We start from the raw sequence: 24,005 nt of genomic DNA on the forward strand, positions 1-24,005 counted from the left end.
ATACCAGTGATGTCTTGAAGACACCTCCGGCAGAACCAGACCTGGACTCCATATCTCATACCAATTAACTTTCACAAATAATCCTTCAATGGCAGGAGCGGCGTCATAACACACACTCAGGTGAATTGCCGACTTCCTCCTTGTTGAAGTCGGTCACCAAGTACGTCCTACTCCATGTGATATTCCAGGATAGCCTGTGAGATTCCCTTCATAAGCGGTTCAGTCGTTCCTCATTATATGCTACACCTGGAACGAGCAAACGAACAGAAAAAGATATCAATGCTTGATGTGGATGTTGTATGTAATTTAAACTGCAGCCGGACAGTTCACTGTGCGTGTACATTGAGCTGTCTCCAACAGTCACGTCACGAGTCATTTATTTTCTTATCTCAGCGGGCGGATGGTTTTAGAACAGCTTTTCTTCATAACATAACATTTTTGACTGTATTTTTAAAGTCGCTCGTTAACAGTGTCACTATAAACATTCCGAGTAACTTTCCTCGCCTGCACCGGTCTCCCGGCTTTAAGAGTATCAACAACTGCTAACTTCAAAAATCGTTTCCCCGTCGACACGAACTCGCAGTGAGACCAAACTACTCACACTATCTCCCACGCCTTTATATATATTGTTAAAGACATTAGTAAGGTTGTGTCGAGCGATAAATTCCCCATAAGTAGTAACGCTCACAGCCTCACATCAATAAAACATAACATCTCCTCCTCTCGCTCATCTCACTCCATGAGCTCCAGCCGTGGCCCGGTCTCCTGTCCAGCCACAGCTCGGATGCTGAAGATCAACAAGTGTCGAATGTCGATCCTTTGTTAAGTAATGTTTCAGCGATAAGTAACTGTTACTTTAAAAACGGCTTGATCGTTTGAGGTTCGCTTCCTAATACTAACTTGGTATCTCAGCTCGTTCCCGCAGATCACACTGCCTTTTTATATGAGGCGTATGTTGTTATAATTGTAAATTTTAATAAATTAGTCAACAATAATTTGATTCGCTGTGTTGTCATATATGTACGGAGTCGGAGAGGTCCGACGGACATACTGAAATTTATTAATGATATAGTCCATGTGAAATAAAATAAACTTGATAACAATTTTCTTTGTACTTTGCAATGAAAAGGTTTAGTTTATTCATAGTATATCAATGAATTCCTATTAAATTATTTTAAGTAGCACGACATCTAGCGTCCAATAGATAGTACTGACACAAAAAAACAACAGTCGGAGACACACTGCTCTGTTACGTTCTATAGATAGAAAGTGCGAGTTTGTAGTTTACTTAAAAGAATCTAGATAGCTCTAAAATGAAAGTAGAATATTTTTATTTTTTTAATAATTCAAAACTATTATAAATTATATTGTAGCTTGTTTACACTTCATAAAAATTATGATGAATTTTCAAAAAGTGTCAAAATGTTACTCTATATGCACAAATTAGAAAGTTTAAATTAACTTATTCACCTAATTATTCAAATCATAAAGTTTATTTCTTGCAACCATCCACTCGGTTATCATAATAAAAAAATATATCACTACACCGAGCTAGTATATTTCAGCTTTAAAGGTTTGATCTCTGCTCTTGTTCCTTTTAATTACTTCATGTTAGAATATTCCTTTGTTAATAATACTTCTGAATAATAATACTTTTTATAAAATAAAAAATTTTTTTTAGAGAAATATTTATCTATCTAATATAAAACATGTCAAGTTAGTGAACGTTCCTTTTTTATCTGTTTCTCTCCTCAGTGGTATACTATAGTCTATAGAGTACAGATAACAAACTGTTAGCATTAAGTAAATGTAATGTTATGTTAATGATCGTCGTAGATATTTAGTTTAAAAAAATCATACAAAACTCAATATGGTGACCGAAGTAGCAATATCATTTAATACGTTACGTGCGCAGTTAGAGAGTGAAAAGAGTAATTTGTTTAAAATAGATGAAAATATTAAGAAAATAGTGCAAACCTCAGGGCGGTTTACTGACAGGTTAGGGATGTCGAAAGCCTTCAGATCCCGCTTTATTAGTATTAATTAGAATTCAAGATTAATTGTAGTCTTTATTGCAGATTTAATGGTACGGGGGATTATGCACGAGGTGGCCTTAGAGGCGCGGCGAGAAATAACTACTCAGATTTAAGCAATCACTTTAAAAATGACGACCCTCTGAAGCGCAAACATGAAACCAAAACCGTGTTTAGTAGGTAAGGAACTTGTTTTTATTCAAACATTTTATAACATGACCACGAGGTACTTTTAGTATTTTATTCGTTTCATTACAGCTTGGAGGTAGTGATGTGAAACTTATCCATTTTGTCTACAAGATCGATTGTGTTACTAGCAATTTTTTACACTTTTTACTGATTTCTTTAATTATAGATTGTCAGCAAGGGTGCAAGATAGTGATGGTGAGGAGGAAGTGCCTGACAAACGAGCCCGTGTTCATTCTACTGTTTGTAAGGAGCTCCCCACTCGCGCGGCCGTGTTGCGGGCACAGGGAGACGATGAACAGGCTCGCACTCGAAACAGAAGAATATTCGGTTCACTTCTCGGAACACTTCAAAAGTTCAAACAAGAAGAAATTGTTTTACAGACCAAGGTAGGTGTAGCTCATGGTTGACATCTTGTGATCGATGTAACATATTAAAGTAAATTGATTTCTACATGTACACTGTGCGCTACATGTTTCACACGTCACCTGAAGTAGAAAGTTCCTTCATAGACGGAAAACTCAATTTAATTGGTGTATATATTACTTTAGGAGGAGAAAAAGGCCCAAGTAGAAAAGAAAATTGAAGAACAGGCAAAGTTAGAAAAAGAAAGAGAACAGAAACAGAGAAGAACTCTGTTTGCTGAGAGAGAACACAAGAAGGCCACAATTAAAGCTTTAGAAGCCAAGATGGCCCGAGTTCAGGAGTTTGAGAAATGGGAAGCTTCACAGCAGTGTCTCGGCAACTTCATAGTTACTAAAGCAAAACCACATGTATATTGGTTACCAAAGAAACTGGATGAAAAGGCCACAGAGAAGTTGAATTCCAGCAGAAAGTTTCATGAAAGTGAGTATTGTGTAATGTGTGTTTATTCTGGGAACAGTTTCCTAACTAAGTTTTTACAAATAACTGCGAGTTATAGGAATAATGTATTTGGTCTTTACAATTCCAGCTGTATATGGTCCTTACTATCGCAGTGAGTAAACATGCACTAATTATAATTGATAAACATACACCTGTTAAAGATATCGTTCCGTGTTCTCAATCTAAATAGTAACTGATAGGAGACATAACGACTGACAGTTGCAGTCTATATTACAGTGATCCTTTAACAGCAAACACCTTGAGGCATCTGACTTACAATTTGTCAATCAGTAAATCATCATGTTCTCATGAAATGTGCTGTTCTGTTCACCCCATTACATAGCCGCATGTGGAACAAAATACAAAACTTATATCAATACTGTGCTACTAGAGGGAAGCATTAAACATAGTCTCTTATAAGAATTAACATGCTTTGAAAGACTTTCCAACTATATTAATGAAAACATGTTTTTCATTTCCAGAGACAATGTCACTGAAACGCCAAGAACTCCAGGAAGAACTGCTGAGGATAGAAATGAAAGTTCTCCGTCCCCGAGGTCCTGGGGCTAAAGAAAATTATCAACAGAACAACACGCAGACGAAACAGGAGGAAAGACAAGAGGAGCCAGAGGATCGCAACAAGAGGAGAGACAAGTTTGCTATTGACGAGGATGAAGTATATGATAGTGATGGAGATGAGAGGCAGGACGATAGTAGGGAAACCAACAACATCACCGGTCAGTGGATCACTCGGATTGTTAGATTGTTACTTTAAATTTACTTCTAAGGCATATCAATACAGTATTACAGTTTCATTAATGGTTATAGTGCAGCTGAGGTGGTCAATTCTTATTAATATATGATAGACAGACCTCACACATAGACAACTCCAGTTTATAAACATTTAAAGAGTTACAAATAAATACTAAGTTTGATGATTTACAGCAGAAGAAACCAACATGGACACCAACACAGAGAACGCCACAGTAGAATGTGAAGAGAAAGACACCAAGGAAACAGAAATAACACAAGAGGTGGTTCATTCGGAGGACCACAAGGAACATTCCTAGCGCTGTCTGCGGCTCATATGATAACCTGCCTTCATACAAATATAGCATGAGGAACACCCGACCGACTGACTGACTGACGGATCAATCCGAATATACTAGACTGAAGTGTTGTTCACATCAATTATGGTTCAGAGTTATAAGACGTTTAGGAGATAAAGTACACAAATACAGATAGACTATATTACATAGATTTATTAGAGAATATTGGCATTGTTGTTAAGATAACAGACGGGTTGAGTTGACTCATGACATACTGTGAAGTAGTGTGGGGCTTGGGAGTTGGACATCAGAGCAGTTTTAATAATCCGGCTACATGTTGGCTTGCTTTGTAACATAACAATATTAATTAAAATTTTAAACCGTTTGGAAAATGATTTCATTCTAGTTATTAATGTCTTTATTTTCATTTAAAAAACATGCCGTTAGATAATGTTGAACTTAGTATATGAAAAAGATCATTCGCTGAAACATGTCATAGTGTGATGTCCACCGCTCGGAACTTCGGAGAAGAATAACATAACAGAAAAATATGTTTTAGAGTTGTAAAAAGTTTATTTCTCTTGAGAAATTATTAACTAAGTATAATTTAAATGTTACAAGCAATATATTGAAATAAATAAAAAGAAACACTTTTAATTGTTCTTTCAGCTTTCTTGAGTATTTCCTGTGACCGTTCTGAATACCAAAATTTACATTAAGTCACACTTTACAATAATGATCTGTTGAACAAACTGATTCATGGAGATATAAGTTTCTAAAATTACGAATACTAACATGGTTCAATGACTGAGAAGTTGAGAAATTTACCAATCCCACGGACACATTATTTAGAATTTGTTAAGAAAAGAGCTTTAAAGTGTTCTTTCACATTGATATAAGATCTGAGAAATATAATATTATATAAATTTACATTAATATAATTTGTGCAAAACAAACATGAAGGAAGCAGAAATTATATAGGTTCCCAACATTTGAGATGACAGGCACGCAACACAATAATAAGCATTTCTTGAAAGAGTCTTAAGTATTGTTTGTTAAGCAATCAGTCAAGTGTAAATATTCTGGAGGCGATGTCATCCAGCATCCAGTCCATTCCATCTAGAAGGTTCTCTCCTGTCACCGCTGAACAGCTCAGTATACGCCAGTGATGGGTTTTAATACTATCCAAATCAAGAGCCTGGAAGATAAGACAATCAGTTGTTAATTTAGTACCCAGTATATACTACTTGCGACAATCCATTCACATTTTAAAGTCAATCAAACTAAATCTTTAAAGAATGTTTAAGAATGTTAGTTTCCTGTGTGTCCACCTCTCTTATTTCCTGCAGTGTCAGGGCTCCCGGTAGGTCAGCTTTATTAGCCAGCACTAGTAATGTTGCTCCGGCCAGTCTTTCTTCTCGGAGGAGGGAGTGCAGCTCTTTTGCACAATCCGACAACCTCCTAGCATCAGCACTGTCGACAACCCACGCCACTCCATCTGTGCTCTCAAAATAATTCTTCCAGTATGACCTAGTATTTTAAAGTGTATGAAGAGCTGGTGTTAAAACTTATATGCACATACATATCGACTGCACCTTGAAATATTGATAGAAATAATTTAGAACTCTATAAGAAAAGCACTTAGCATGATAAGTGATTGCAGATGTACCTTTGCTTGTTGATATTAATCTTATAAATTAGGTAACTTAAACGAAATATAATATCAGACCTTAATGATTTCTGCCCTCCGACGTCCCATATATTTAGTTTATAGCCACGATGTTCCAAAGTTTTTATATTAAAACCGAGAGTTGGCGAAATTGTGTCTATCGGCTCTCCGTTGAAACGTTTTAAAATTGTCGTTTTACCAGCATTGTCAAGTCCACTGAGAAATTGGTAGTTAAGAAATGTAATTAATTTAAATATCTTTGATATCCACTACTTTTATACAGGTACAAATTGTGAGTCATCGAAGCAAAAAATGTTGAATGTGCTAATTAATTGGTAAATTATACAACAAACAAATAAAAAGGATACAGCATAAGTATGCGCATTTCTTTCTCCTTTTGCCGTAGTTTTTTTAAAATAGTTAAGAACCCCATTTTTAACTTCAATTTAAATACCAGATTGGATCACTAGCATTCGCATTGTTTGATGACAACAAAAGTCAAATAGTCAAATTGATCTGCAATTTGACATTTCTAAACTTGACAGAATTGACTTGTTTATTTATATACTTATAATGCTAAGTAACTATCTTTTTATGAATAGTCTGAGGAAGTCGTAAAGAATATGCAGCTTAAAGCTAATAATCTTAGAAAATAAAAGTAAAAAAAAATACATTAGCTAAATGTTACATCTTTATGTTATTGACAAAATATCGTTTTGCTTGTGTCTTAAAATATGTAAATAAGTAATAATAATGACAATTTATTACTATTTACTAGAAAAAAGAAATCCTTTAGTTTAAGGCGTCCAGAAAAAAAAGTGGTTACTTTTTAATAAATGTGACTATAGTTTGCGATGTAAAATACTCTTTATTTAAAAAAATCACAGTTAAGTATAAGACTATGATTTGTTTAAATAAATTACCCCATACATACTTAATTTTATATCTTAAAAAGTAATGGCCTCAAAAACAAACGCATTTTTTTCTTAGAATCCAATGACAAATGGGAATCAGTGAGCCATAGAGTGGAATAAATCCATCCATGGCCGATCTCATCGCTGTCAAGTCTCTATTTCTGTTTCGATTATGAAGCCCCTTCAATGATTTTCAGTGGGTTTAAAAAGTGGAAGTGATAGTGTGGCGGCGCGGTCTTGGTGATAGGGCTCGTTGGTCGTCGGCACTATGTTTAGCGGGACCGTGCGAGTTAAGGTGTGCGAGGCGACGGGCCTCAGGCCGACCGACTTTCAGAAACGGCACAACATGACCTTCGGGAAGCCAGGTGAGTCCCGAAAATATTAGAAACATTCTATATAACACTATAACATTTAACAGAGAGTGTATATTTTAGGATAGGAAGATATGTTTGGATAAGTTTGCGTATAAAATATGATTTCATGTTTACCAAAATGGGTGTTGGTAATATTTGTAAATATGCGATATCTTTGTAGATGACCAACCCATTGATCCGTACGTGTCTATCGACGCCGACGAGCACCATCTAGACCGGTCCAGCACTAAACCCAAAACATTTGACCCTATATGGAACGAAACTTTTATACATGAAGTACAGAATGTCACCAGGTAAGTGTCTCACCAGGGAAACTATTCGTTTTTTTTTTGGCAATCTAAAGCATACTAAACGATTTTTTTAGCTTGGGTATCACAGTATTTCATGATGCAGCGATACCTCCTGATGATTTTGTTGCAAACTGCACCATACCATTTGAAGATCTGATGCATCGTGAAAAAGATGCTACTGATTTTTGGGTGAGTGTAATAAACATTTTAACTCTCACAAACCAAATCACCATATTTAATTTCTCTGAATCACCTTCGATGTCATAGTTACAGTTTGTGTGAATTAAAAATTAAATATAGATGAAGGTTTCACTGGGTTGGCGTGAGAGTGTTTGTGTTGCTGTGACTGAGTCTTATTTAAAGTTAAAGTATTCTGAGACGTGTTTGTCATAGCACCCTGTTGGTTTGTTGATGACTCACTCATTTATCTTGAGTTTTCCTCATGAAGTCATTTAAACGGTTTCAAAAACATTTCAGTGTAAAGTGTACATGTCTCTTCACTGTGTCTTGTTTATGATGTATTTACTGGGCTTGGTGCATCTGATCAGTGATGTTATATCCTTGAATATAAATATGACTAATCACACAAAAAAAATATATATTGTTGGTTAGTGGGAACTGTCTCACTGCCTCCTCATTATAATAATATATAGGTCAGTCAGTTGTAAAGCTTCTCATTCCAGATACATCTACATACATGAAGAATCGTAGTATATACAAAGTAGACTCTGCTAGTAGAGTGGGTTCAATTAAGTTATACTGATCATCTCAGTGTTCATACAAAATGGTGGTAATAGAATTTGGCAAATTATACATTTACTAGATCCACTCAAAAACAAGTAGATAAGAATGGGGAAAAATGTGCCAAAGTAATTATTGTAGAAGAAATTAAAGGAGTCCATTAATCATATGAAATTATTTACTTGTATCAGAAACGGAGATTCAAAGCATATTAGTTTGGAAACATATTTCATAAGAGTATTGTGTAGGAGAGGTCCGTGTCAGCATCACATGTGGACCCTGACTTCAATTTACAGTGACAAGTCAACATTTGTAATTATCCGCTCCGGTCATACCACAACACCACTAGTGCTTCAAAACTGTTTCCTGAGCAGTTTGTGTAACACATATGTTGACCTATATATTAATTAATATGTCGTGTTACATTATGAGAGGTCTGACTGTTTGGAAACACAATTCTTAGAAACGATATGTTATTCAATTTGATTTGCATATTTTAAGGACTGGCTTTTCACTCTGATGGTGATTGTTTCAAATTGTAATTTAAAGTCGATTGAGTCATGAAAGAGTGCAAAGCTTTTTCACTTCACACTTTATATCTTTTCTAGTGGTTACTATTATTTTTGCTCTAAGTAGAGAACATTACTCTACGAGACCAAACATTTAAAGACAGACATTTAAAATGGACATTTCACAAACAGTGTAATATAAATGTTGTTGTGGCAAAAGAGTTCTCTTGTTCTTTATAACTACGATGTATTTCAAATTGTAATTGTTTGTTTGGTTGTAGGTGGACTTGGAACCTCAGGGGAAGCTGCATCTGAAGATTGATCTTAAATGGAACTGTCAAGGTGGGTTCAGTGGTGTATTGATACATGTCAGCGACAACTGCATTCATTAGCCGTTTATTGAGGTGACAGTTATTGAGATATGTGTGTAGGAGTGGCCGGGGGGGCGGGCGCGGCTCGCGCTGCCCGGGGACGCGAGTTCAAGGAAGGTGCGGGGTTCGCGCGGCGTCGCGGGGCGCTCAGGAGACGAGTCCATCAGGTCAACGGTCACAAGTTCATGGCCACTTTCCTCAGGCAGCCCACATTCTGCAGCCACTGCCGCGAGTTTATATGGTGATATATATTGAACCCATTCGAACTCTCTCTCGAGCAAAAATGTTTTTAACAAAATGGCGTCCCGTAACATATTATTTTATTTTCCAGGGGTATCGGAAAACAAGGCTACCAATGTCAAGGTACGTGGTGTCATTCGCCGGATGTAAGTGGTTGTAGTCTGTGGGCGATGATTGATGTGGAGCATCTGTTTCAGTGTGTACGTGCGTGGTTCACAAGCGGTGCCACTCGTCCGTCGTGACGAAGTGCCCGGGGATGAAGGAAGAGGTACGTGTCTCACCGCTCCCTCTCACATATCGAAACTCATCACTAATCATTGTCGATTGCTCTACTGAATCCTCCCCGTGTCACTGCTCCTGCAGCAGCAGAGCAGCGTGGGTGTGTCCGGTGGCCAGCGGTTCAACGTGAACGTCCCTCACCGGTTCGTGGTCCACTCGTACAAGCGGTTCACGTTCTGTGACCACTGCGGCTCGTTGCTCTATGGACTCATCAAACAGGGCCTGCAGTGCGAGGGTATGCTATACAGATGTGATAGTTATTACAGGAAAATGTGTGCCAAGAGTCCGCTCGTGTGTATGGTTTTAGTACTCTTATTGTTTAAATACTTCGACTCGATATGCCGCGATCCTCTGGGAGCTCGTAGGCCGTCCTGCTCCGCTTTCTGAAGCACATCACTGTAAGGTTTCATCAGAATTCTTTAACTCGTGACGTGCAGTCAGCCGCGCGTCCTCATAGAGCTCGGCGCGACATACACTTGGTTATGTTCTTATCACGCTCTGGCAGACTTTATAAGCGCTTAATGTTCTGTTCGGTGCGGTGTCCAGTGTGCTCTATGAACGTCCACAAACGCTGTCAGAAGAATGTGGCCAACAACTGCGGCATCAACACCAAGGCCATGGCGGAGATCCTCAGTGAGATGGGCATCTCGCCGGACAAGAACCCGCGACCCAGGGCCTCCAAGGTTAAACACTTTACTTTTCATTAATTAATATTATAAATGAAAAGAACAGAGCGACTGTGACATGCGAAGACCTGCCTTATGTGTAATGTGAACCGTTCGTGTGATGCAGTGCGTGTGGTGCAGGTATTAATAACGTGTCCTATGTTCGCTGTGCAGTACTTGAACACTCCGCTGCTGGAGGGTCCGCCGGAGCTGGTCGACCTCAAGGACGAGAAGCAAGACGACAAGGGTGAGTCGCAGCAGATGACGTTTACCTGTGTGACACCGGTGGTGTCGTGGCATCGCTTTGACTGGTGATCTATTCGCGAGTAAAAAAGCACGCGTCATTACTGCGTGATTAAAATCATCCTCACGATTGAATTGAAAAATGTTGATTATATATGTTGAAGTTTAAGAATTCATTCGTGACTCGTGAGATGCATGTGCATGTAGTTCCTCGTTCACTCTTGTACATGTGTGTGTGTGTGTGTAGGTCCGTGGGCGGAGCTGGCCGACATCTTCGCGTGTTACGAAGGTTTCATTTTTGTTTAGCTACGGTGGTGGGCCGTTGCTGATTGAATGCTATTTAAAGTTTTTTATTGTAATGTGTGTCTCCTGTAGTGTAGTTGTTAACGTGAGTGATGATGGTGTAGGGCAGCAGGCGGCCCGGCACGCGCCCCGCGACCTCCTCGGCTTGGACGAGGCGCCGTGTCCGACAGGTTGCTAACGTTCCACTTGTTTTGTTACTATCGTCCCCGCTCCATCCCAGCCTATCGTTGAATCACCTGCACGGCTCCTTAACCCGGTGTCGCGTCTAGCGGACACTATACTGCACTATACAATAATAATATGAACGATAACAAACACGGAGACTGCGGCCCGTCGTGTTTTGTGTTTGTGTAACTAACATTATCATTATGAAATAGTAATAATAATTAAAAGAATAAATTTTGTGAGCAACTCTTTATATGTTGATATACACATATATATAGTAGTGTGTGTTAACGGGTGACGGGTGTGTGTGTGTGTGTGCAGGCGAGCCGCGGGCCAGGGCGGTGCTGGACGACTTCACGTTCATTAAGGTGCTGGGAAAGGGATCCTTCGGCAAGGTGATGCTGGCAGAGAAGAAGGGGACCGACGAGGTGAGAGGGACGGGGCTGGTTGTGGGGGAGGACTGTTAAAATGACGCGCCTAATACACATTAAAAAAATTTGGTTTTGCGAACAAAATGAATAATGTATTAGATGAGGTGAACATGAAAATGTCTCGCTCACTGATGACGCTCGAAGGTTTTACATTGAGATATGTCGGTAGTGAAGGCGGTGTGTGCTGTGTGTGCAGGTGTACGCGGTGAAAGTCCTCAAGAAAGACGCTATCGTCCAGGACGACGACGTGGAGTGCACGCTGACGGAGCGGCGCGTGCTGGCGCTGGCGGCGCGGCATCCCTTCCTCACGGCGCTGCACTGCGCCTTCCAGACGCCCGAGAGACTGTTCTTCGTCATGGAGTACGTGGACGGGGGCGACCTCATGTTCCAGATACAGCGCGCCCGCAAGTTCGACGAGCCGCGGGCCAGGTTCTACGCCGCCGAGGTGACGCTCGCGCTCACCTTCCTACACGACCACGGAGTCATCTACAGGGACCTCAAGTTGGATAACATCCTGCTGGACAGCGACGGACACTGCAAGCTGGCGGACTTCGGCATGTGCAAGGAGGGCATACTCGGTAAGCAACACGCTCACAAACACGAACTCGACGCACACCACCGACACGAGTCATACTCATATGATGATAAAAGAGCATGGAGGGGGGACGCAGAACAATCCGTTTTTGTCGATTGCGATGCATGAAGTGCCCGGTGATATTGAGATTATGAGAGCTGACAGAGGAGTCTCGCCGCGAAGCTTCCTCGGCATATAAGGGAGGTGACTTATCGAGACGCGCCTTGTTACAGACGGCGCCACCACCACCACGTTCTGCGGGACCCCGGACTACATCGCTCCCGAGGTGAGCTTTATTATAAACAATAAACAATTAAAACGACCATATTATGTAGAATAAAAAAAACTGTGATCGCGATTTTAATTAGAGATCTGTGATAGTGATGTTTAGCGTTTGACGGAACTCAATGTAGTTACTGACTATCAGGAGTGAGGACGCGCGACAGACGGTATTGTGACTCGGGTGAAGTCGGCGTTTATTATGGAGTGAGTACGGTATCACCGGTGTCTCGTTCCAGATCCTCCAGGAGTTAGAGTACGGTCCGTCCGTGGACTGGTGGGCGCTGGGCGTGTTGCTGTACGAGATGCTGGCGGGTCAGCCGCCCTTCGAAGCCGACAACGAGGACGACCTGTTCGAGTCCATTCTGCACGACGACGTCCTCTACCCCGTGTGGCTCTCCAAGGACGCCGTCTCCATACTCAAAGGTATACAGACGGACTGAACCTGGAATCCGTCGCTAACTCTCAGCCTTGGATGGATTCAACACGTTCATTAAATTTGTGTTCAGGTTTCATGACCAAGAACCCCTCCCGGCGCCTGGGCGTGCTGGGCGGCCCGGCCGGCATCAAGCAGCACGCGTTCTTCAAGGACATGGACTGGGACGCGCTCGCGCAGAGGAGGCTGCGTCCGCCTTTCAGGCCCAAGGTGGTCAGTACACACCCCTACACCATCGAGGCTCCAGACGAACATTTGTAATGAACGCCACCGTATGTATATGACATTCGTGTTGCAGAAGAGCAAGCGCGAGGCGGCCAACTTCGACGCAGAGTTCACCAAGGAGGAGCCCTGCCTCACTCCCGTGCCGCCCGACGTGCTGCGAGCTATTAACCAGGTACACTAAAGCTGTAGCCCCTTTGAGTTGCTTACTCGTCAATCGGAGAGGTCGGCTGAAGAGCGGACCTTTAATGTCGGTGTTGATCCGTCGACGGGTGAGGTCCATTCTCCACCCGTCCTGTGAGGAGAGCAAGGGTCGTCAGGATCCTCGATGCCATTACTTCCGGAAGGATAGCCCTCGTCTGTGAACCTTTTCAATCGATGTGTCCTTTAATCCATGAGGGAGTTGAGTGTGTTACATTTTAACGACATCAGACATGTCTAAGGCTGTGAGGGAAGACTTCGGTAAACGAGTCGTAGTAAGTGTGTATATCCACATCGTCCTGACAGAGCTCTCTTGGTTGGCGACGGAAGGTGGCCAGGCTAAAGATCACGAGCATTCGGCACCACTTAATCTTTAATTTCGAAGCCGCAAATCTCCGAATATTAGTTCCAAAATAAGAAAGTCAAAGCCGCGGAGGTCTAAACAAGTCTTCAACTTCTCTGGTCCACGTCCTGGCAGTACAGCTTCCTGGTACCTAGCCGAAGCAGCCGGGACAAACCTTACACGGCCGACTCTGAGTCAACCCGATGGGACATGTGCCTGGGGGCAAAGGAGAAAGACAATGTTCTTTTCTTTTAGCTTAAACTCTCGTCTTAAGAACTATAACGGTATTGGACCTGCCCCAGTGAGCAGAGCTAGTGGCCCGAATAGATATTTCCCGATTCCCTACATATTCAAGAGGGATGCGCCCCTCAAGTGTCACTGAAATGAGAATTTAAAATTACCGTTACGGATGATACACATCTCTCGTGTTACGTTTCAGGAGGAATTCAAGGGCTTTTCGTTCGTGAATAAGGACTTCAACCCGGCACCGCCACCGGACCGGCCGCCGCCGACATGAGCGCGCCCACCTCGCGCCCTCCGCGCCCACCACGCGATCACCACGCGCCCACAGCCGCCCGTCCCCGCGCGGCTCCCGGGCGGGGTCCGTCTGTCCGCGGGACCGTCCTCGGACCGACCGACGCCCGTCCTCCGACCACCTTCACGTCGATGACAGGCGACGCGCGACACCAGCCCGTCGAGGAGGACCCTCACCGCTTGCGATGGACTTTGTGCGTGTTATGTTTAATATAGATTACAAGGGCGACGGCTCGGCTCGGCCTCACGGAGCACGCTGCACTTAGAGCTCACGTTACGGTATCGGATAATATGTAGCTGGAGACGTTCTTATTTGAAACGTGTCGTTAGTGTAACTAGAGTGAGCCGACGTGCCCCCACAACCTCCCCTCCCCTCCCCTCCCCCGCACCCAGAGACTCGCACAAACGTCGTATACATAGTAATGGTTAACTTAGGTCCTAAGGTTATTAAACTTGTAAGATTATAGACCCCCTAATACCTCGTTGTTAAAGATGCCAAACCTTGGAGCAGACATCTGTCGCTAGTATCGAGCGATGTGTTGTATATAATGTATCACCGTCTCCCCCCACCCCTACCCCGGCTCCCCTCCCCTCCCCCTCCCCCTCCCCCCACTGACATTATATAGTGAGATGTTATTGTATTGTTGTGTTGTTTGTCGTCCGTGGGTTCAACTTGAGCGCGACGTCCGATAACCCCATTTTGAAGGGCGTCTTGTTGAATGTGTGTCTGTGTGCGTGTGTTTGTGTCACCTTGTATGTGTGTGTGTATTTTCTTTCTACATAGTCATTAATTTATTGTCACTAGCTTAGGTTTTTTTAAATCTCGCGGATGATGAAGCTTGTTTAAGGCTTTAATATCGTAAGGTAGGAGATTCCCGATGTCGTCTCTGTCGTGTCGATGTCGTAGGGTAGTCGGTTCCTAAGGGTGACGGGATGTGTCTCCTGTCCGCTTCCAGTCCGCCGGGTCGGACCGTCACACCTTACGTTAGTTAAATAATATATGACGAGTCTAAGCCGAGAGTTGGATGTGTGTGTGTGTGTGTGTCTGTTGTTTACTGCGTTGTAGTCTTTATAAGGAAATATTAATTTGAGTACTGAGAGTACAAAGACGTTCACGTGACGCCCGTGTCGCGGAGTCTGTTGCGTGACGTGCGGGTAGAGCGAGGTTACCGAGCGGTAGATAGCGGCTCACCAGCTATTTAGTCAGACTATGAACTTCCCACGCGGACGCTTCGTGTACTTAACGAACCAAAGTTTAATTGAGTAGTCGTAGGGTAGGGGTCGCGGGTGTCCGGGCTGGGGTCGCCTGCACGCGGACGTGGACCCGCTGTTTATTTGTTTCGGTCATTTGTATTTTAGATTCGATACTCGTTTAGATTGGATCGACGCCTAAATAATGTATCGCTTAAGTAAGTCGTTAGCCTCGTGTTTGTAGTTACTTTGTACTTAGCGGCGAAAGAGGAGAGGGGCTTTGTGCTCGAGAGGAAGTTACGAGGTTTCAGGACACGGAGCACGGGGCACGAGTCTCGTGGCTTGGAGATTGAGTCTCGGGGTACGAGAATCTAACCTCGGGCCTCAGGGATCTAATCTCCGGGCTCGGTTCTCGAATTTCGGGGCTCGGAGATGGAGTGTTGGGGCCCGGGGTTTGAGTCTCAGGGCTCGAGGCTCGAATTTCGGGGCTCGGAGATGGAGTGTTGGGGCCCGGGGTTTGAGTCTCAGGGCTCGAGGCTCGAATTTCGGGGCTCGGAGATGGAGTGTTGAGGCCCGGGGTTTGAGTCTCAGGGCTCGAGGCTCGAATTTCGGGGCTCGGAGATGGAGTGTTGGGGCCCGGGGTTTGAGTCTCAGGGCTCGAGGCTCGAATTTCAGGGCTCGGAGATGGAGTGTTGAGGCCCGGGGTTTGAGTCTCAGGGCTCGAGGCTCGAATTTCGGGGCTCGGAGATGGAGTGTTGAGGCCCGGGGTTTGAGTCTCAGGGCTCGAGGCTCGAATTTCGGGGCTCGGAGATGGAGTGTTGAGGCCCGGGGTTTGAGTCTCAGGGCTCGAGGCTCGAATTTCGGGGCTCGGAGATGGAGTGTTGAGGCCCGGGGTTTGAGTCTCAGGGCTCGAGGCTCGAATTTCGGGGCTCGGAGATGGAGTGTTGGGGCCCGGGGTTTGAGTCTCAGGGCTCGAGGCTCGAATTTCGGGGCTCGGAGATGGAGTGTTGAGGCCCGGGGTTTGAGTCTCAGGGCTCGAGGCTCGAATTTCGGGGCTCGGAGATGGAGTGTTGGGGCCCGGGGTTTGAGTCTCAGGGCTCGAGGCTCGAATTTCGGGACACATGGCTTGTGGCTCGACTCTCGGTGCTCGGGATCTAATCAGGGGACTCGGTGCTCGAATTCTTGGGCTCGATATTCTAGTGTCGGGGTCCGGGGTTTGATCCTGGGGGTTGGGGTCGAGTCTAGGGGTTTGGGGCTTGGGGATCTAGTCTCAGGGTCACGAGGCTCGAATATCGGGGCTCGGTGTTCGACTCTCGAGGCTTGGGATCTGATCTCAGTGGTCAGTGCTCGAATTTTGGGGCTGGAGGTTTGAAAGTTGGGGTCTGGGGCTTGGAGCCAGAGGTTCGAGTACCGGTAAGTGTCGACGTACCGATGGTCAGGGTGGGTGCGTTGTCCTGCATCGCTCAGTGCGTCTGGTCCGTGTCCCGAGCCACGTCACTTGTTTCCTCGGGATAATCCTTAAAGTAGTATTAGATATATTTACCAAAAATTAATTTAGATGAGTGTTTACTTTACGTACTAGTGTGCGTCGCCTCTATTTATTTGTGTGCGTGTCCGTCTGTGTACTCGGTGTAGTGTGCGCGCGTGTGTGTGTGTTCTGTTTGTCTGTGTGCGGTCAGTCCGGATGTTCCATAACGTGTTCCGTTCTGGACATGCTTTAACGCATAATAATAACGACTTTAAATAATGATATGTTAAATAATTTTACGATGTATTTTATAGTTTGTTTTCGTTTAGTCAAACTAACAGAATGTCGATATGAAGCACAACATGTTGTAATAATTATATAAAGGTTTATTGAAGTGTACAAGTTATCATATGTAACTATTTTATAGCAATCGTTCCAGTGTCTCCCCCCTCTATGTTTATATTCTGTCCCTGTTCCTCGTATATGTCAGAGCGAGACGGCATCCAGTTTAGGATCGCCCCGCTCGTCGTCCGTCGGTAAATATTTACAATTTTTTTAAATATGTTTTTACGATATTTTTTAGTATTATGAAGTATTAGTAGCTTCTTAAGTAGAAAAACATAGCGAAGTGAAAACAGAATCTCTGTCCGTCTGTTTATGTCGACGAACGACTTCCGAGTCGGTAGTGCCGAGTGCTAGTCATGTGGAGCGAGGACGGCTCGTGCTTTAAGTTGTTATGTTTGAGAGCTTTATTGTTTTAAAAAACAAACCGACTCGTGCTGCAGCGGCTTGTGCGTGTGTCTGTTTGTGTATGTCTGTTTCTGTCTCTGTGTGTGAGTGTGTGCGTGTGTGCGTGTGTCTGTGTGTATCTGTGTGTGTGTGTGTGTGTCTGTGTATGTGTGTGGCTGTGTGTGTGTATGTGTGTATCGGTGGGTGTGTATGTGTGTATCGGTGGGTGTGTGTGTGTGTGTGGGTGTGTGTTTGTGTATCGGTGTGTGTTTGTGTCTGCGTGTATCTGTGTGTGTGTGTGTGCTTGCGTGCGTGCGTGCGTGTCTTTTTACCGTCGTACGATCCGTTCCACGTCACTCTGGAAGTCTCGTGAGTTGCAGATTGTTCGTGGAGCTCGTGAGTCTTCACCCAGGACGCTTTAAATGAATGTCGTTAATTTCGTGCCATAATAATTGAAGGTTACTGTTTACATTTAAGAGATTATTGTAATGTTTCAAACGTCTACGAATTTTATGGAATATTGATTTATTGTAATACGTCTGTTGATTATATTTTTACATGTTTATATGATGTTTGTGTTCGCGGACGAAACGTTTGTTACATTTGGAATTTGTTTTTTGAGACTTTCGAAGTTACCAAAATGTATTTAAGAGTTTTCTCATCTCGCTGCGGCTTCAGACCGAGATTATACAGTCGATGACGTAGTACAAGTGTGACGTCGTAGGTGCCACTGTGACGTCACCGCCGAAAGGCCGCAATGTTTTTATTTTTGTTATTTTATTATACAGTTGTACATTATATCGTATGGTTTTATACGAGTCGCCGGTTGAGAACCGGCCGTCCGTGCAATCAAATAATACTTATATAGAGCGTTCGTGTCGCCTCGAGAGTTGTTTTGACTCACCTTTAAATGTTTATATTTTACGCTTCCGAGAGGCGCGTCTCAGCCAAAGATTATATATATATACACATATAGTAAAGAATAGGCTGAGGCGGCTGCGAGCCCAGGCCCGCTCTCGCCCGCCCTCAGCCGCCCTCAGCCCAGCCGTACCGTGTGTTTATCGATGGTAGCCAGCGAGAGCGTGTGTGTTGGCGCCCGAGTGCCACGTGTGTTTGTCGTTTGTTCACTGGTCACATTTAGAAACACCTTAGCTGGATAACTAATACCTATGATATAGTTATATGATGGAGTCAAATATGTAAATGTAATCCTACATGTCTATTAAAACGATCAAAATAGATTACACACTCGCTGTTTGTTTTTTTACCGAACCCCGAACCCTTCACTGACCGACCTCCCGCACCGGCTGGCGTGGTGCTGGGCGGTCCCGGGGCACGTGACGACATGTGTGACAGACAATACAGTAGTTTCCTCTTAATTACAGATAAATTACCCAAGAATTGATTAAAAAAGAGACAACCAATACTTTAATACTACTCTCTGTCTTGAATCGTTGCGATAATACCTGAGGTGGCCACTGTCATAAAGTGTCTTCACGTGCCTCGCTCACTATTATAAGTATTTTATTAAAGCCCGGATCTGTGTTTGTGATCTCTTAGTCATCACCGACACTAGTCTGCTGCTCGTCACTTGAAGACTCCTTCAGTACCCTCACCTGAGCACTCGGCCCTGTCTTGTATTAAGAGCTCAAATGTAATTTTCGGTAATGAAATCCGTGGTCACGGCCGGCGGTTAGCTGATTGCTTTGTGGTTCTCAACAGATTATTTGGTGGTGGGTATTTTAACTCGGCTAAAGCTTGTTTAGCCGTCTCTTCTTACCTTAACAATTTACTTCACGATTTACAAACACAATAGGAAGGTTCGTAGATGTTTTAAACGCATTTAGGTGCTCTCTATTTTCCTCTTAATAAATATTAAAATCGTTAGGATTGCTCGAGCGCCTTCTCCCTTGCAACTCTACTCGCGTCGCAGAAGATTATAGAATAAATAGAAACTTTTATACCTTTATGTTATTAATGAATAAATCTACTCGACGTTTATCAAAGTGGACGTCAAAAAGTTCGAGTTACGTAGATACGGGAGAGTCATTTTCTAAGACCACGTTAAGAATGAACAATATCACCCACAAAACTTACCTGAACAGATAAAGGCGAGTCGTGTACACTAGTGTCGTGGACGACTTGCTCACGTAGAGTCGGGTGCTACGGGTAAGTAAATTGTTCTCCTACTTTTCACTACTGGTAACTACTAGTTTTAACGTATGTTGTAAAAAAAAATATTGTAAACATTTACAAATGAATTTTGCGAGACGGCTTCTGTCGGTGGATTTTTTTTGCAGAAAGACTTAATATCGCCAGTAAAAACACAATCTTACTTGCAGTCTGATACTTGATTGTCAAATTTAATATTTAGGGGCAATTTATAATTATTTTGTAAATCGTCAGAACAATCCTAGGCGCCAAACATCCACCGCGCATCCATGATAATGAAGTGCCTTTTAAGATAGTTTCATTAAAATTACCTCGTAATTTGTCGGATGAAAGCGTTTAATAATATTTAAATGATTTATAATCATTTGATTGACGCAAACATTGCAGTTTAAAGCTAAAATCAAAAATTTTTGAAATTTTCCGTCCCTCAGAAAATAAGTAAGGTCTGACGACCCTGGGATCTTTGACTACTTGCCTCTGTGACGACACCCTCTTTTTAGTTCTGCCCATTATGAACAGCCAAGACCAAGTTGTAGTAATTTTTTTTATTTGAATAAGTAACGGTTAGCACCTTTCGAAAATGTTACGTAGTACCCACGATACTAAAGTACCTGGAGAAGAATAACCCTTTAATAGCGACGAGTGATGTGAATACAAACCAAAATGCTTAAGGAGGTGGGATTTTTTATGTTCTTTCTCAAAATAACATATAAGTAGGCAATAATTTATCTCCTCATTTTATGTAGATTGAGAGGGAACACAACAGTTGTAGTAGTATAAACTATGAAGTTACGTGTCACAAAGGGTACATGTCGCTGACGGTCGGGTACCTAACATATTGTTACGATCTAGGGTTTCATTAGCAATATAAACAGACCTAGCTACCTTTTACATTGCAACAATCCGCTTACTAGAACTTTCTTGTTTATATTTCTACTTGTTTACAAACAATCATAATAGGAATGTTCTAGTAATCCTGGCATACCTATCTCAATGCCTGCAGAATGCGCGCACTGTGTCTCGAGGTCCTGCGGTGTGGTCACGGACATGGGATTTTATATATTTTTTGAAGGGGTCCTAGGTGTAAGGTAGATTCCAGCCATTTTATTGAGATTGGGATGTTTGTTAATTTCAATAGCTTTACGGATTAGTCTCGGTATGTGTCTATATTCACGAGCAATGTTAACTAATTTTAATGTTGGAGACCTGTTCTTTTCCCCTTGTACCGATGATCCCCTTTGTTTGTCCAATGTATGGGCCACAGTCACAATCACGTTTATATGTACCCGCTCGTTGTAAAGGAATGTTACTCTTAATTGGTCTCAAGAATTGGCTCACTTTCTTATTCGGTTTGTATATAGACTTGACAGAAACCTTCTTCAAGATGTTGCCTATTCTGTCAGTAACTCACAGATGGTAATTTCGCTGGTTATCGCTCAACTGTGAGTGGTTTCAAGTGGTTCTTGCGATGATGCCGAGGTACGTGCAGGTTGTTGGCGGTGAGAGCATGTTTTAAGTGGCAGCCATCTAAAGATCGAACTGCAGAAATCTACCTATAGATGGCTAGTATCACAAAGAATTTGGACTCTCTGAAACAAAGATTCTGCCGACATTAACTAACTGAATAGGGTGGTGGCGTGAGTTACCAGTGAGATACCTATCCATATGTGTGGGTTTCCTATAAACAGTACGTCCCAAAGTATTGTCAGGGTTCCTAATGACAAGTAAAGCTAAAGAATTATTTGCCTCTAATTCTATAGTAAACTGAATCTTGCTATTAATAGAATTAAGGTGGTTCGGAAAGCAGATGTTTTATTTTTATTTAATATTGTGAAGGTGTCATCTACATACCGTTTATATATTATTGGAGGAGAGCAAAGGGCTCGCGCCTCGAACTAGTCCATGAATATATCAGCGACAACGGGGGAGACCGGCGAACCTATTGCAACTCCATCTACTTGTATGTAGAATTCATCCTTCCACATGAGGTAGCCAAATGATAGGCAATGCTTTAAAAGGTCTACATATTCAATAGCCATATTGTTATCCTTTAACTTACCTGTTACAATCTCGATGCAGTCGAGAACAGGTAGACTAGTGAATAATGACTGTACATCGAAACTGACCATACCGTCATTGTTTGTCAATTTTAGGTGTTTTATATCATTGACAAACTGGTAGGAATCCCTAACAAATGACTGTGTGGCCTGGACTGGTGATAATATCTTTGAAAGAAATTTAGCCAGTTTATAAGATGGTGACTCAATCTGGCTTACAATTGGGCGTAAGGGAACATCTTGTTTATGGGTTTTAGGTAACCCATACAATTTCCGTGGTTTTGCACACGAGGGTACGAGCGATTTGATATCTAAATTAAGTTTAGAATTATATTTATTTATTAAGAATTTTGTGTCTGTTAAAATTTTATTTGTCGGGTCTTTGTAATCTTTTTTATAAATCGAACTATCCGAAACAATTTCAATTATTTTATTATCATAATCACTCGTATCCATTATTACGGTCGAGCTCCCTTCATCTGCACGGAGGACAGTCAGTAACAAGGACCGACTGACAGACATTCACATCTCGTCTGCCCGTGGTTACGGTTGCTGAAAAGTAACCGAAACGTCGGGATTATGTAGTTTTAAAATAATGAAATCCGCGTAGTATATCCGAAAATATATTCGTTTCATTTAAATGAATAAAACTCGCGAAAGTCTTAGATCTCATTAACAGCAGTACGATCAGAACTAACATCTATATATTTTATAGATCTATCAACTACCTCTGAGCCACGAAAGTACCTTAAGATGATTACGATCTGTTCATGACCACTATCACCTGGAGTTTCATGTAACAAAATCGGTTTCGCTTATTTCTTTTTTTGTCTCGACGTACATTACAGAGTACAGACACGACTCTAGAAACTAAATCATTTTGAGTTCTATTTGATAACCCCGTTAACGAGCTAGTCAATGTTGACTCTAAATGAGACGGCATATTTCCATTATATTTAGCTAACAAATCGACAAGCTCAAAATTGCCTTTATTAAATGATGAAGTGGATTCGTCATGGCCGCGGAATGCTAATTCTTGTTTACCTAGAAAGCCAACTATGTATATCAATGAAACGTTTGAAAATGTTTCTATTCCTATCAACTTCCGCGTCATGCCTTTCAATGTCTAACTGAAACTATCTATTTAAACTAAACTATATTCTATTTTTTCCAAAAGTTTGGAACTTTACACAAGAATCTAAGTTTACCTGATAGTTAATGCTTCGAAGCAGCTTTATGAAAATTATTTAGTTCGGAATATCCAGTGGAGATCCAGACATTCTCATTATTATTATTTGAAAACAACAAACAAGGAAAACAAAATAACTTATTTGTGTGTACACAACCTGATAGCCAATTAAAACTATCATAATACTTTTTATTAAAACAACGAGTGACAGTACCTCTTTTATTAATGAAATCTGAACTGGGTACACACCTTCCCTTTGTAATTATCTTAATTTTATTATCAAACAACAATATTGAAAATTAACTCGAAATTAATTTCGATAAACACACATCATCAGCACAGAGCTCATAGCTATTATTTTCCACATTCGTTAATAAATTAATTCACTGTTTACTAATTAACTAATTAAAACTTATTCACTTGCGCTTAGAAAGACGAATGACATATTCAATAATAATAAAATGGCGAAAAAAATATATGAACAGTTGACCGACCAATCAGAGAGTCCCGTTTCATTTGACAATTAACGGACTTTCTACGACATTTTAAACGATAAAAAGAATGCAGTGCTTCTCGAATACAACACATGCATAGGTTTTTAAACTCACACATGCAAAGATTTTCTCATACAACACGAGATTTATCGATCGTCCTTGAGAATTTTTGTTTGGAAAATAAGCACCGAGTGGTTGTGCCTATCGCCGCTCCGGCAGCATAGCGGCGCTAGCAGTTAGCAGCGGGCGATCGATAATGTTTCGTTTTTACGTTGATAGATGGCACGTTTAACCAATCGTGAATGAAATGTTATTTTAAATGTCTGTAAACATTTGTATTTCGTAATGTATGATTAAATGTATGTAAGTAAGAATTAAACAATATAGGTTTAGTTGTTATATGGGTAGGGTGTGCAGTGCTTATTTGCATCTATGGTGTGCACGCCACGGCAAGTCCGTGACCACACCGCAGGACCTCGAGACGCAGTGAGCGCATTCTGCAGGCATCCCGACTTCAGAGCTTATGACATCTCACAAGACCAACTGACAGACATTTTCACCTCTTCTGCCCGTGATCACGGTTGCTGCAAAGTAACCGAAATGTCGGGAGTATGTAGTTTAAGATGATAAATCCGAAAATATTAATTAATTTATATTAAATGATTACTCGCAGAAGTCAGATCTCATAATGTATAGCTAATGGTTTCGGCCAATCGACACGAGGTGCCGCTGCCGCACAATGGCGAGAGCATTCTACAATATTCGCTAAGCCGATCTTTAATTCGTCGCG

General features: G+C 42.0%; 4 protein-coding genes across 8 annotated transcripts; 2 read left to right on the plus strand and 2 right to left on the minus strand.

The window, feature by feature from the left end:
- Positions 1-1,778: 1,778 nt before the first annotated feature.
- LOC116772981 (pinin) lies at positions 1,779-4,789 on the plus strand. Of its 2 annotated transcripts, none has more exons than XM_032665321.2 (6): positions 1,779-1,998; positions 2,079-2,213; positions 2,389-2,608; positions 2,771-3,065; positions 3,566-3,820; positions 4,032-4,789. In XM_032665321.2, the coding sequence occupies exons 1-6, from the start codon at positions 1,871-1,873 to the stop codon at positions 4,151-4,153; spliced, it is 1,155 nt and encodes a 384-aa protein (XP_032521212.1). In that variant the 5' UTR covers positions 1,779-1,870; the 3' UTR covers positions 4,154-4,789. The 2 variants fall into 2 exon arrangements, with proteins under 2 accessions (XP_032521212.1, XP_032521211.1); XM_032665320.2 differs by having other exon boundaries at positions 1,781-1,998; positions 4,029-4,789.
- On the minus strand, positions 4,686-6,329 carry LOC116772982 (ADP-ribosylation factor-like protein 2). The gene is made up of 4 exons (XM_032665322.2): positions 6,170-6,329; positions 5,862-6,017; positions 5,464-5,662; positions 4,686-5,330 (listed from the first exon to the last, which is right to left on the minus strand). Exons 1-4 carry the CDS (start codon positions 6,232-6,234, stop codon positions 5,196-5,198), a joined length of 555 nt encoding a protein of 184 aa, XP_032521213.1. The 5' UTR covers positions 6,235-6,329; the 3' UTR covers positions 4,686-5,195.
- A 479-nt stretch (positions 6,330-6,808) lies between these two features.
- Positions 6,809-18,549, plus strand: LOC116772834 (protein kinase C). 4 transcript variants are annotated; one of them, XM_032665114.2, is made up of 19 exons: positions 6,809-7,080; positions 7,250-7,382; positions 7,454-7,568; positions 8,911-8,971; positions 9,061-9,241; positions 9,332-9,363; positions 9,438-9,508; positions 9,604-9,754; positions 10,066-10,202; positions 10,359-10,431; positions 10,675-10,716; positions 10,808-10,900; positions 11,217-11,323; positions 11,523-11,904; positions 12,134-12,186; positions 12,419-12,605; positions 12,689-12,828; positions 12,914-13,012; positions 13,821-18,549. In XM_032665114.2, exons 1-19 carry the CDS (start codon positions 6,984-6,986, stop codon positions 13,896-13,898), a joined length of 2,232 nt encoding a protein of 743 aa, XP_032521005.1. In that variant the 5' UTR covers positions 6,809-6,983; the 3' UTR covers positions 13,899-18,549. The 4 variants fall into 4 exon arrangements, with proteins under 4 accessions (XP_032521005.1, XP_061384361.1, XP_061384362.1 ...); XM_061528377.1 differs by having other exon boundaries at positions 6,810-7,080; positions 10,835-10,900; XM_061528378.1 differs by lacking the exon at positions 10,675-10,716 and having other exon boundaries at positions 6,810-7,080; positions 10,835-10,900.
- LOC116773262 (uncharacterized) lies at positions 15,414-16,229 on the minus strand. Its single transcript, XM_032665681.2, has one exon. It carries the CDS (start codon positions 16,227-16,229, stop codon positions 15,414-15,416), a length of 816 nt encoding a protein of 271 aa, XP_032521572.2.
- Positions 18,550-24,005: the final 5,456 nt, after the last annotated feature.

Source organism: Danaus plexippus (genome assembly GCF_018135715.1).
Source record: "Danaus plexippus chromosome 18 unlocalized genomic scaffold, MEX_DaPlex mxdp_20, whole genome shotgun sequence".
NCBI classification, from domain to species: domain Eukaryota; kingdom Metazoa; phylum Arthropoda; class Insecta; order Lepidoptera; family Nymphalidae; genus Danaus; species Danaus plexippus.

Coding starts and splice junctions, on each gene's coding strand:
- LOC116772981 (XM_032665320.2), top strand. CDS start 1,871: ATGGTGACCGAAGTAGCAATATCATTTAATACGTTACGTGCGCAGTTA. Junction 2,609..2,770: donor AAATTGTTTTACAGACCAAG/GTAGGTGTAGCT, acceptor ATATTACTTTAG/GAGGAGAAAAAGGCCCAAGT. Junction 3,066..3,565: donor CAGCAGAAAGTTTCATGAAA/GTGAGTATTGTG, acceptor TTTCATTTCCAG/AGACAATGTCACTGAAACGC.
- LOC116772982 (XM_032665322.2), bottom strand. CDS start 6,234: ATGGGGTTCTTAACTATTTTAAAAAAACTACGGCAAAAGGAGAAAGAA. Junction 6,018..6,169: donor GAAATGCGCATACTTATGCT/GTATCCTTTTTA, acceptor CCAATTTCTCAG/TGGACTTGACAATGCTGGTA. Junction 5,663..5,861: donor GGAGGGCAGAAATCATTAAG/GTCTGATATTAT, acceptor TTAAAATACTAG/GTCATACTGGAAGAATTATT.
- LOC116772834 (XM_032665114.2), top strand. CDS start 6,984: ATGTTTAGCGGGACCGTGCGAGTTAAGGTGTGCGAGGCGACGGGCCTC. Junction 11,905..12,133: donor GTGCAAGGAGGGCATACTCG/GTAAGCAACACG, acceptor GCCTTGTTACAG/ACGGCGCCACCACCACCACG. Junction 12,829..12,913: donor CGCCTTTCAGGCCCAAGGTG/GTCAGTACACAC, acceptor TTCGTGTTGCAG/AAGAGCAAGCGCGAGGCGGC.
- LOC116773262 (XM_032665681.2), bottom strand. CDS start 16,229: ATGTGTCCCGAAATTCGAGCCTCGAGCCCTGAGACTCAAACCCCGGGC.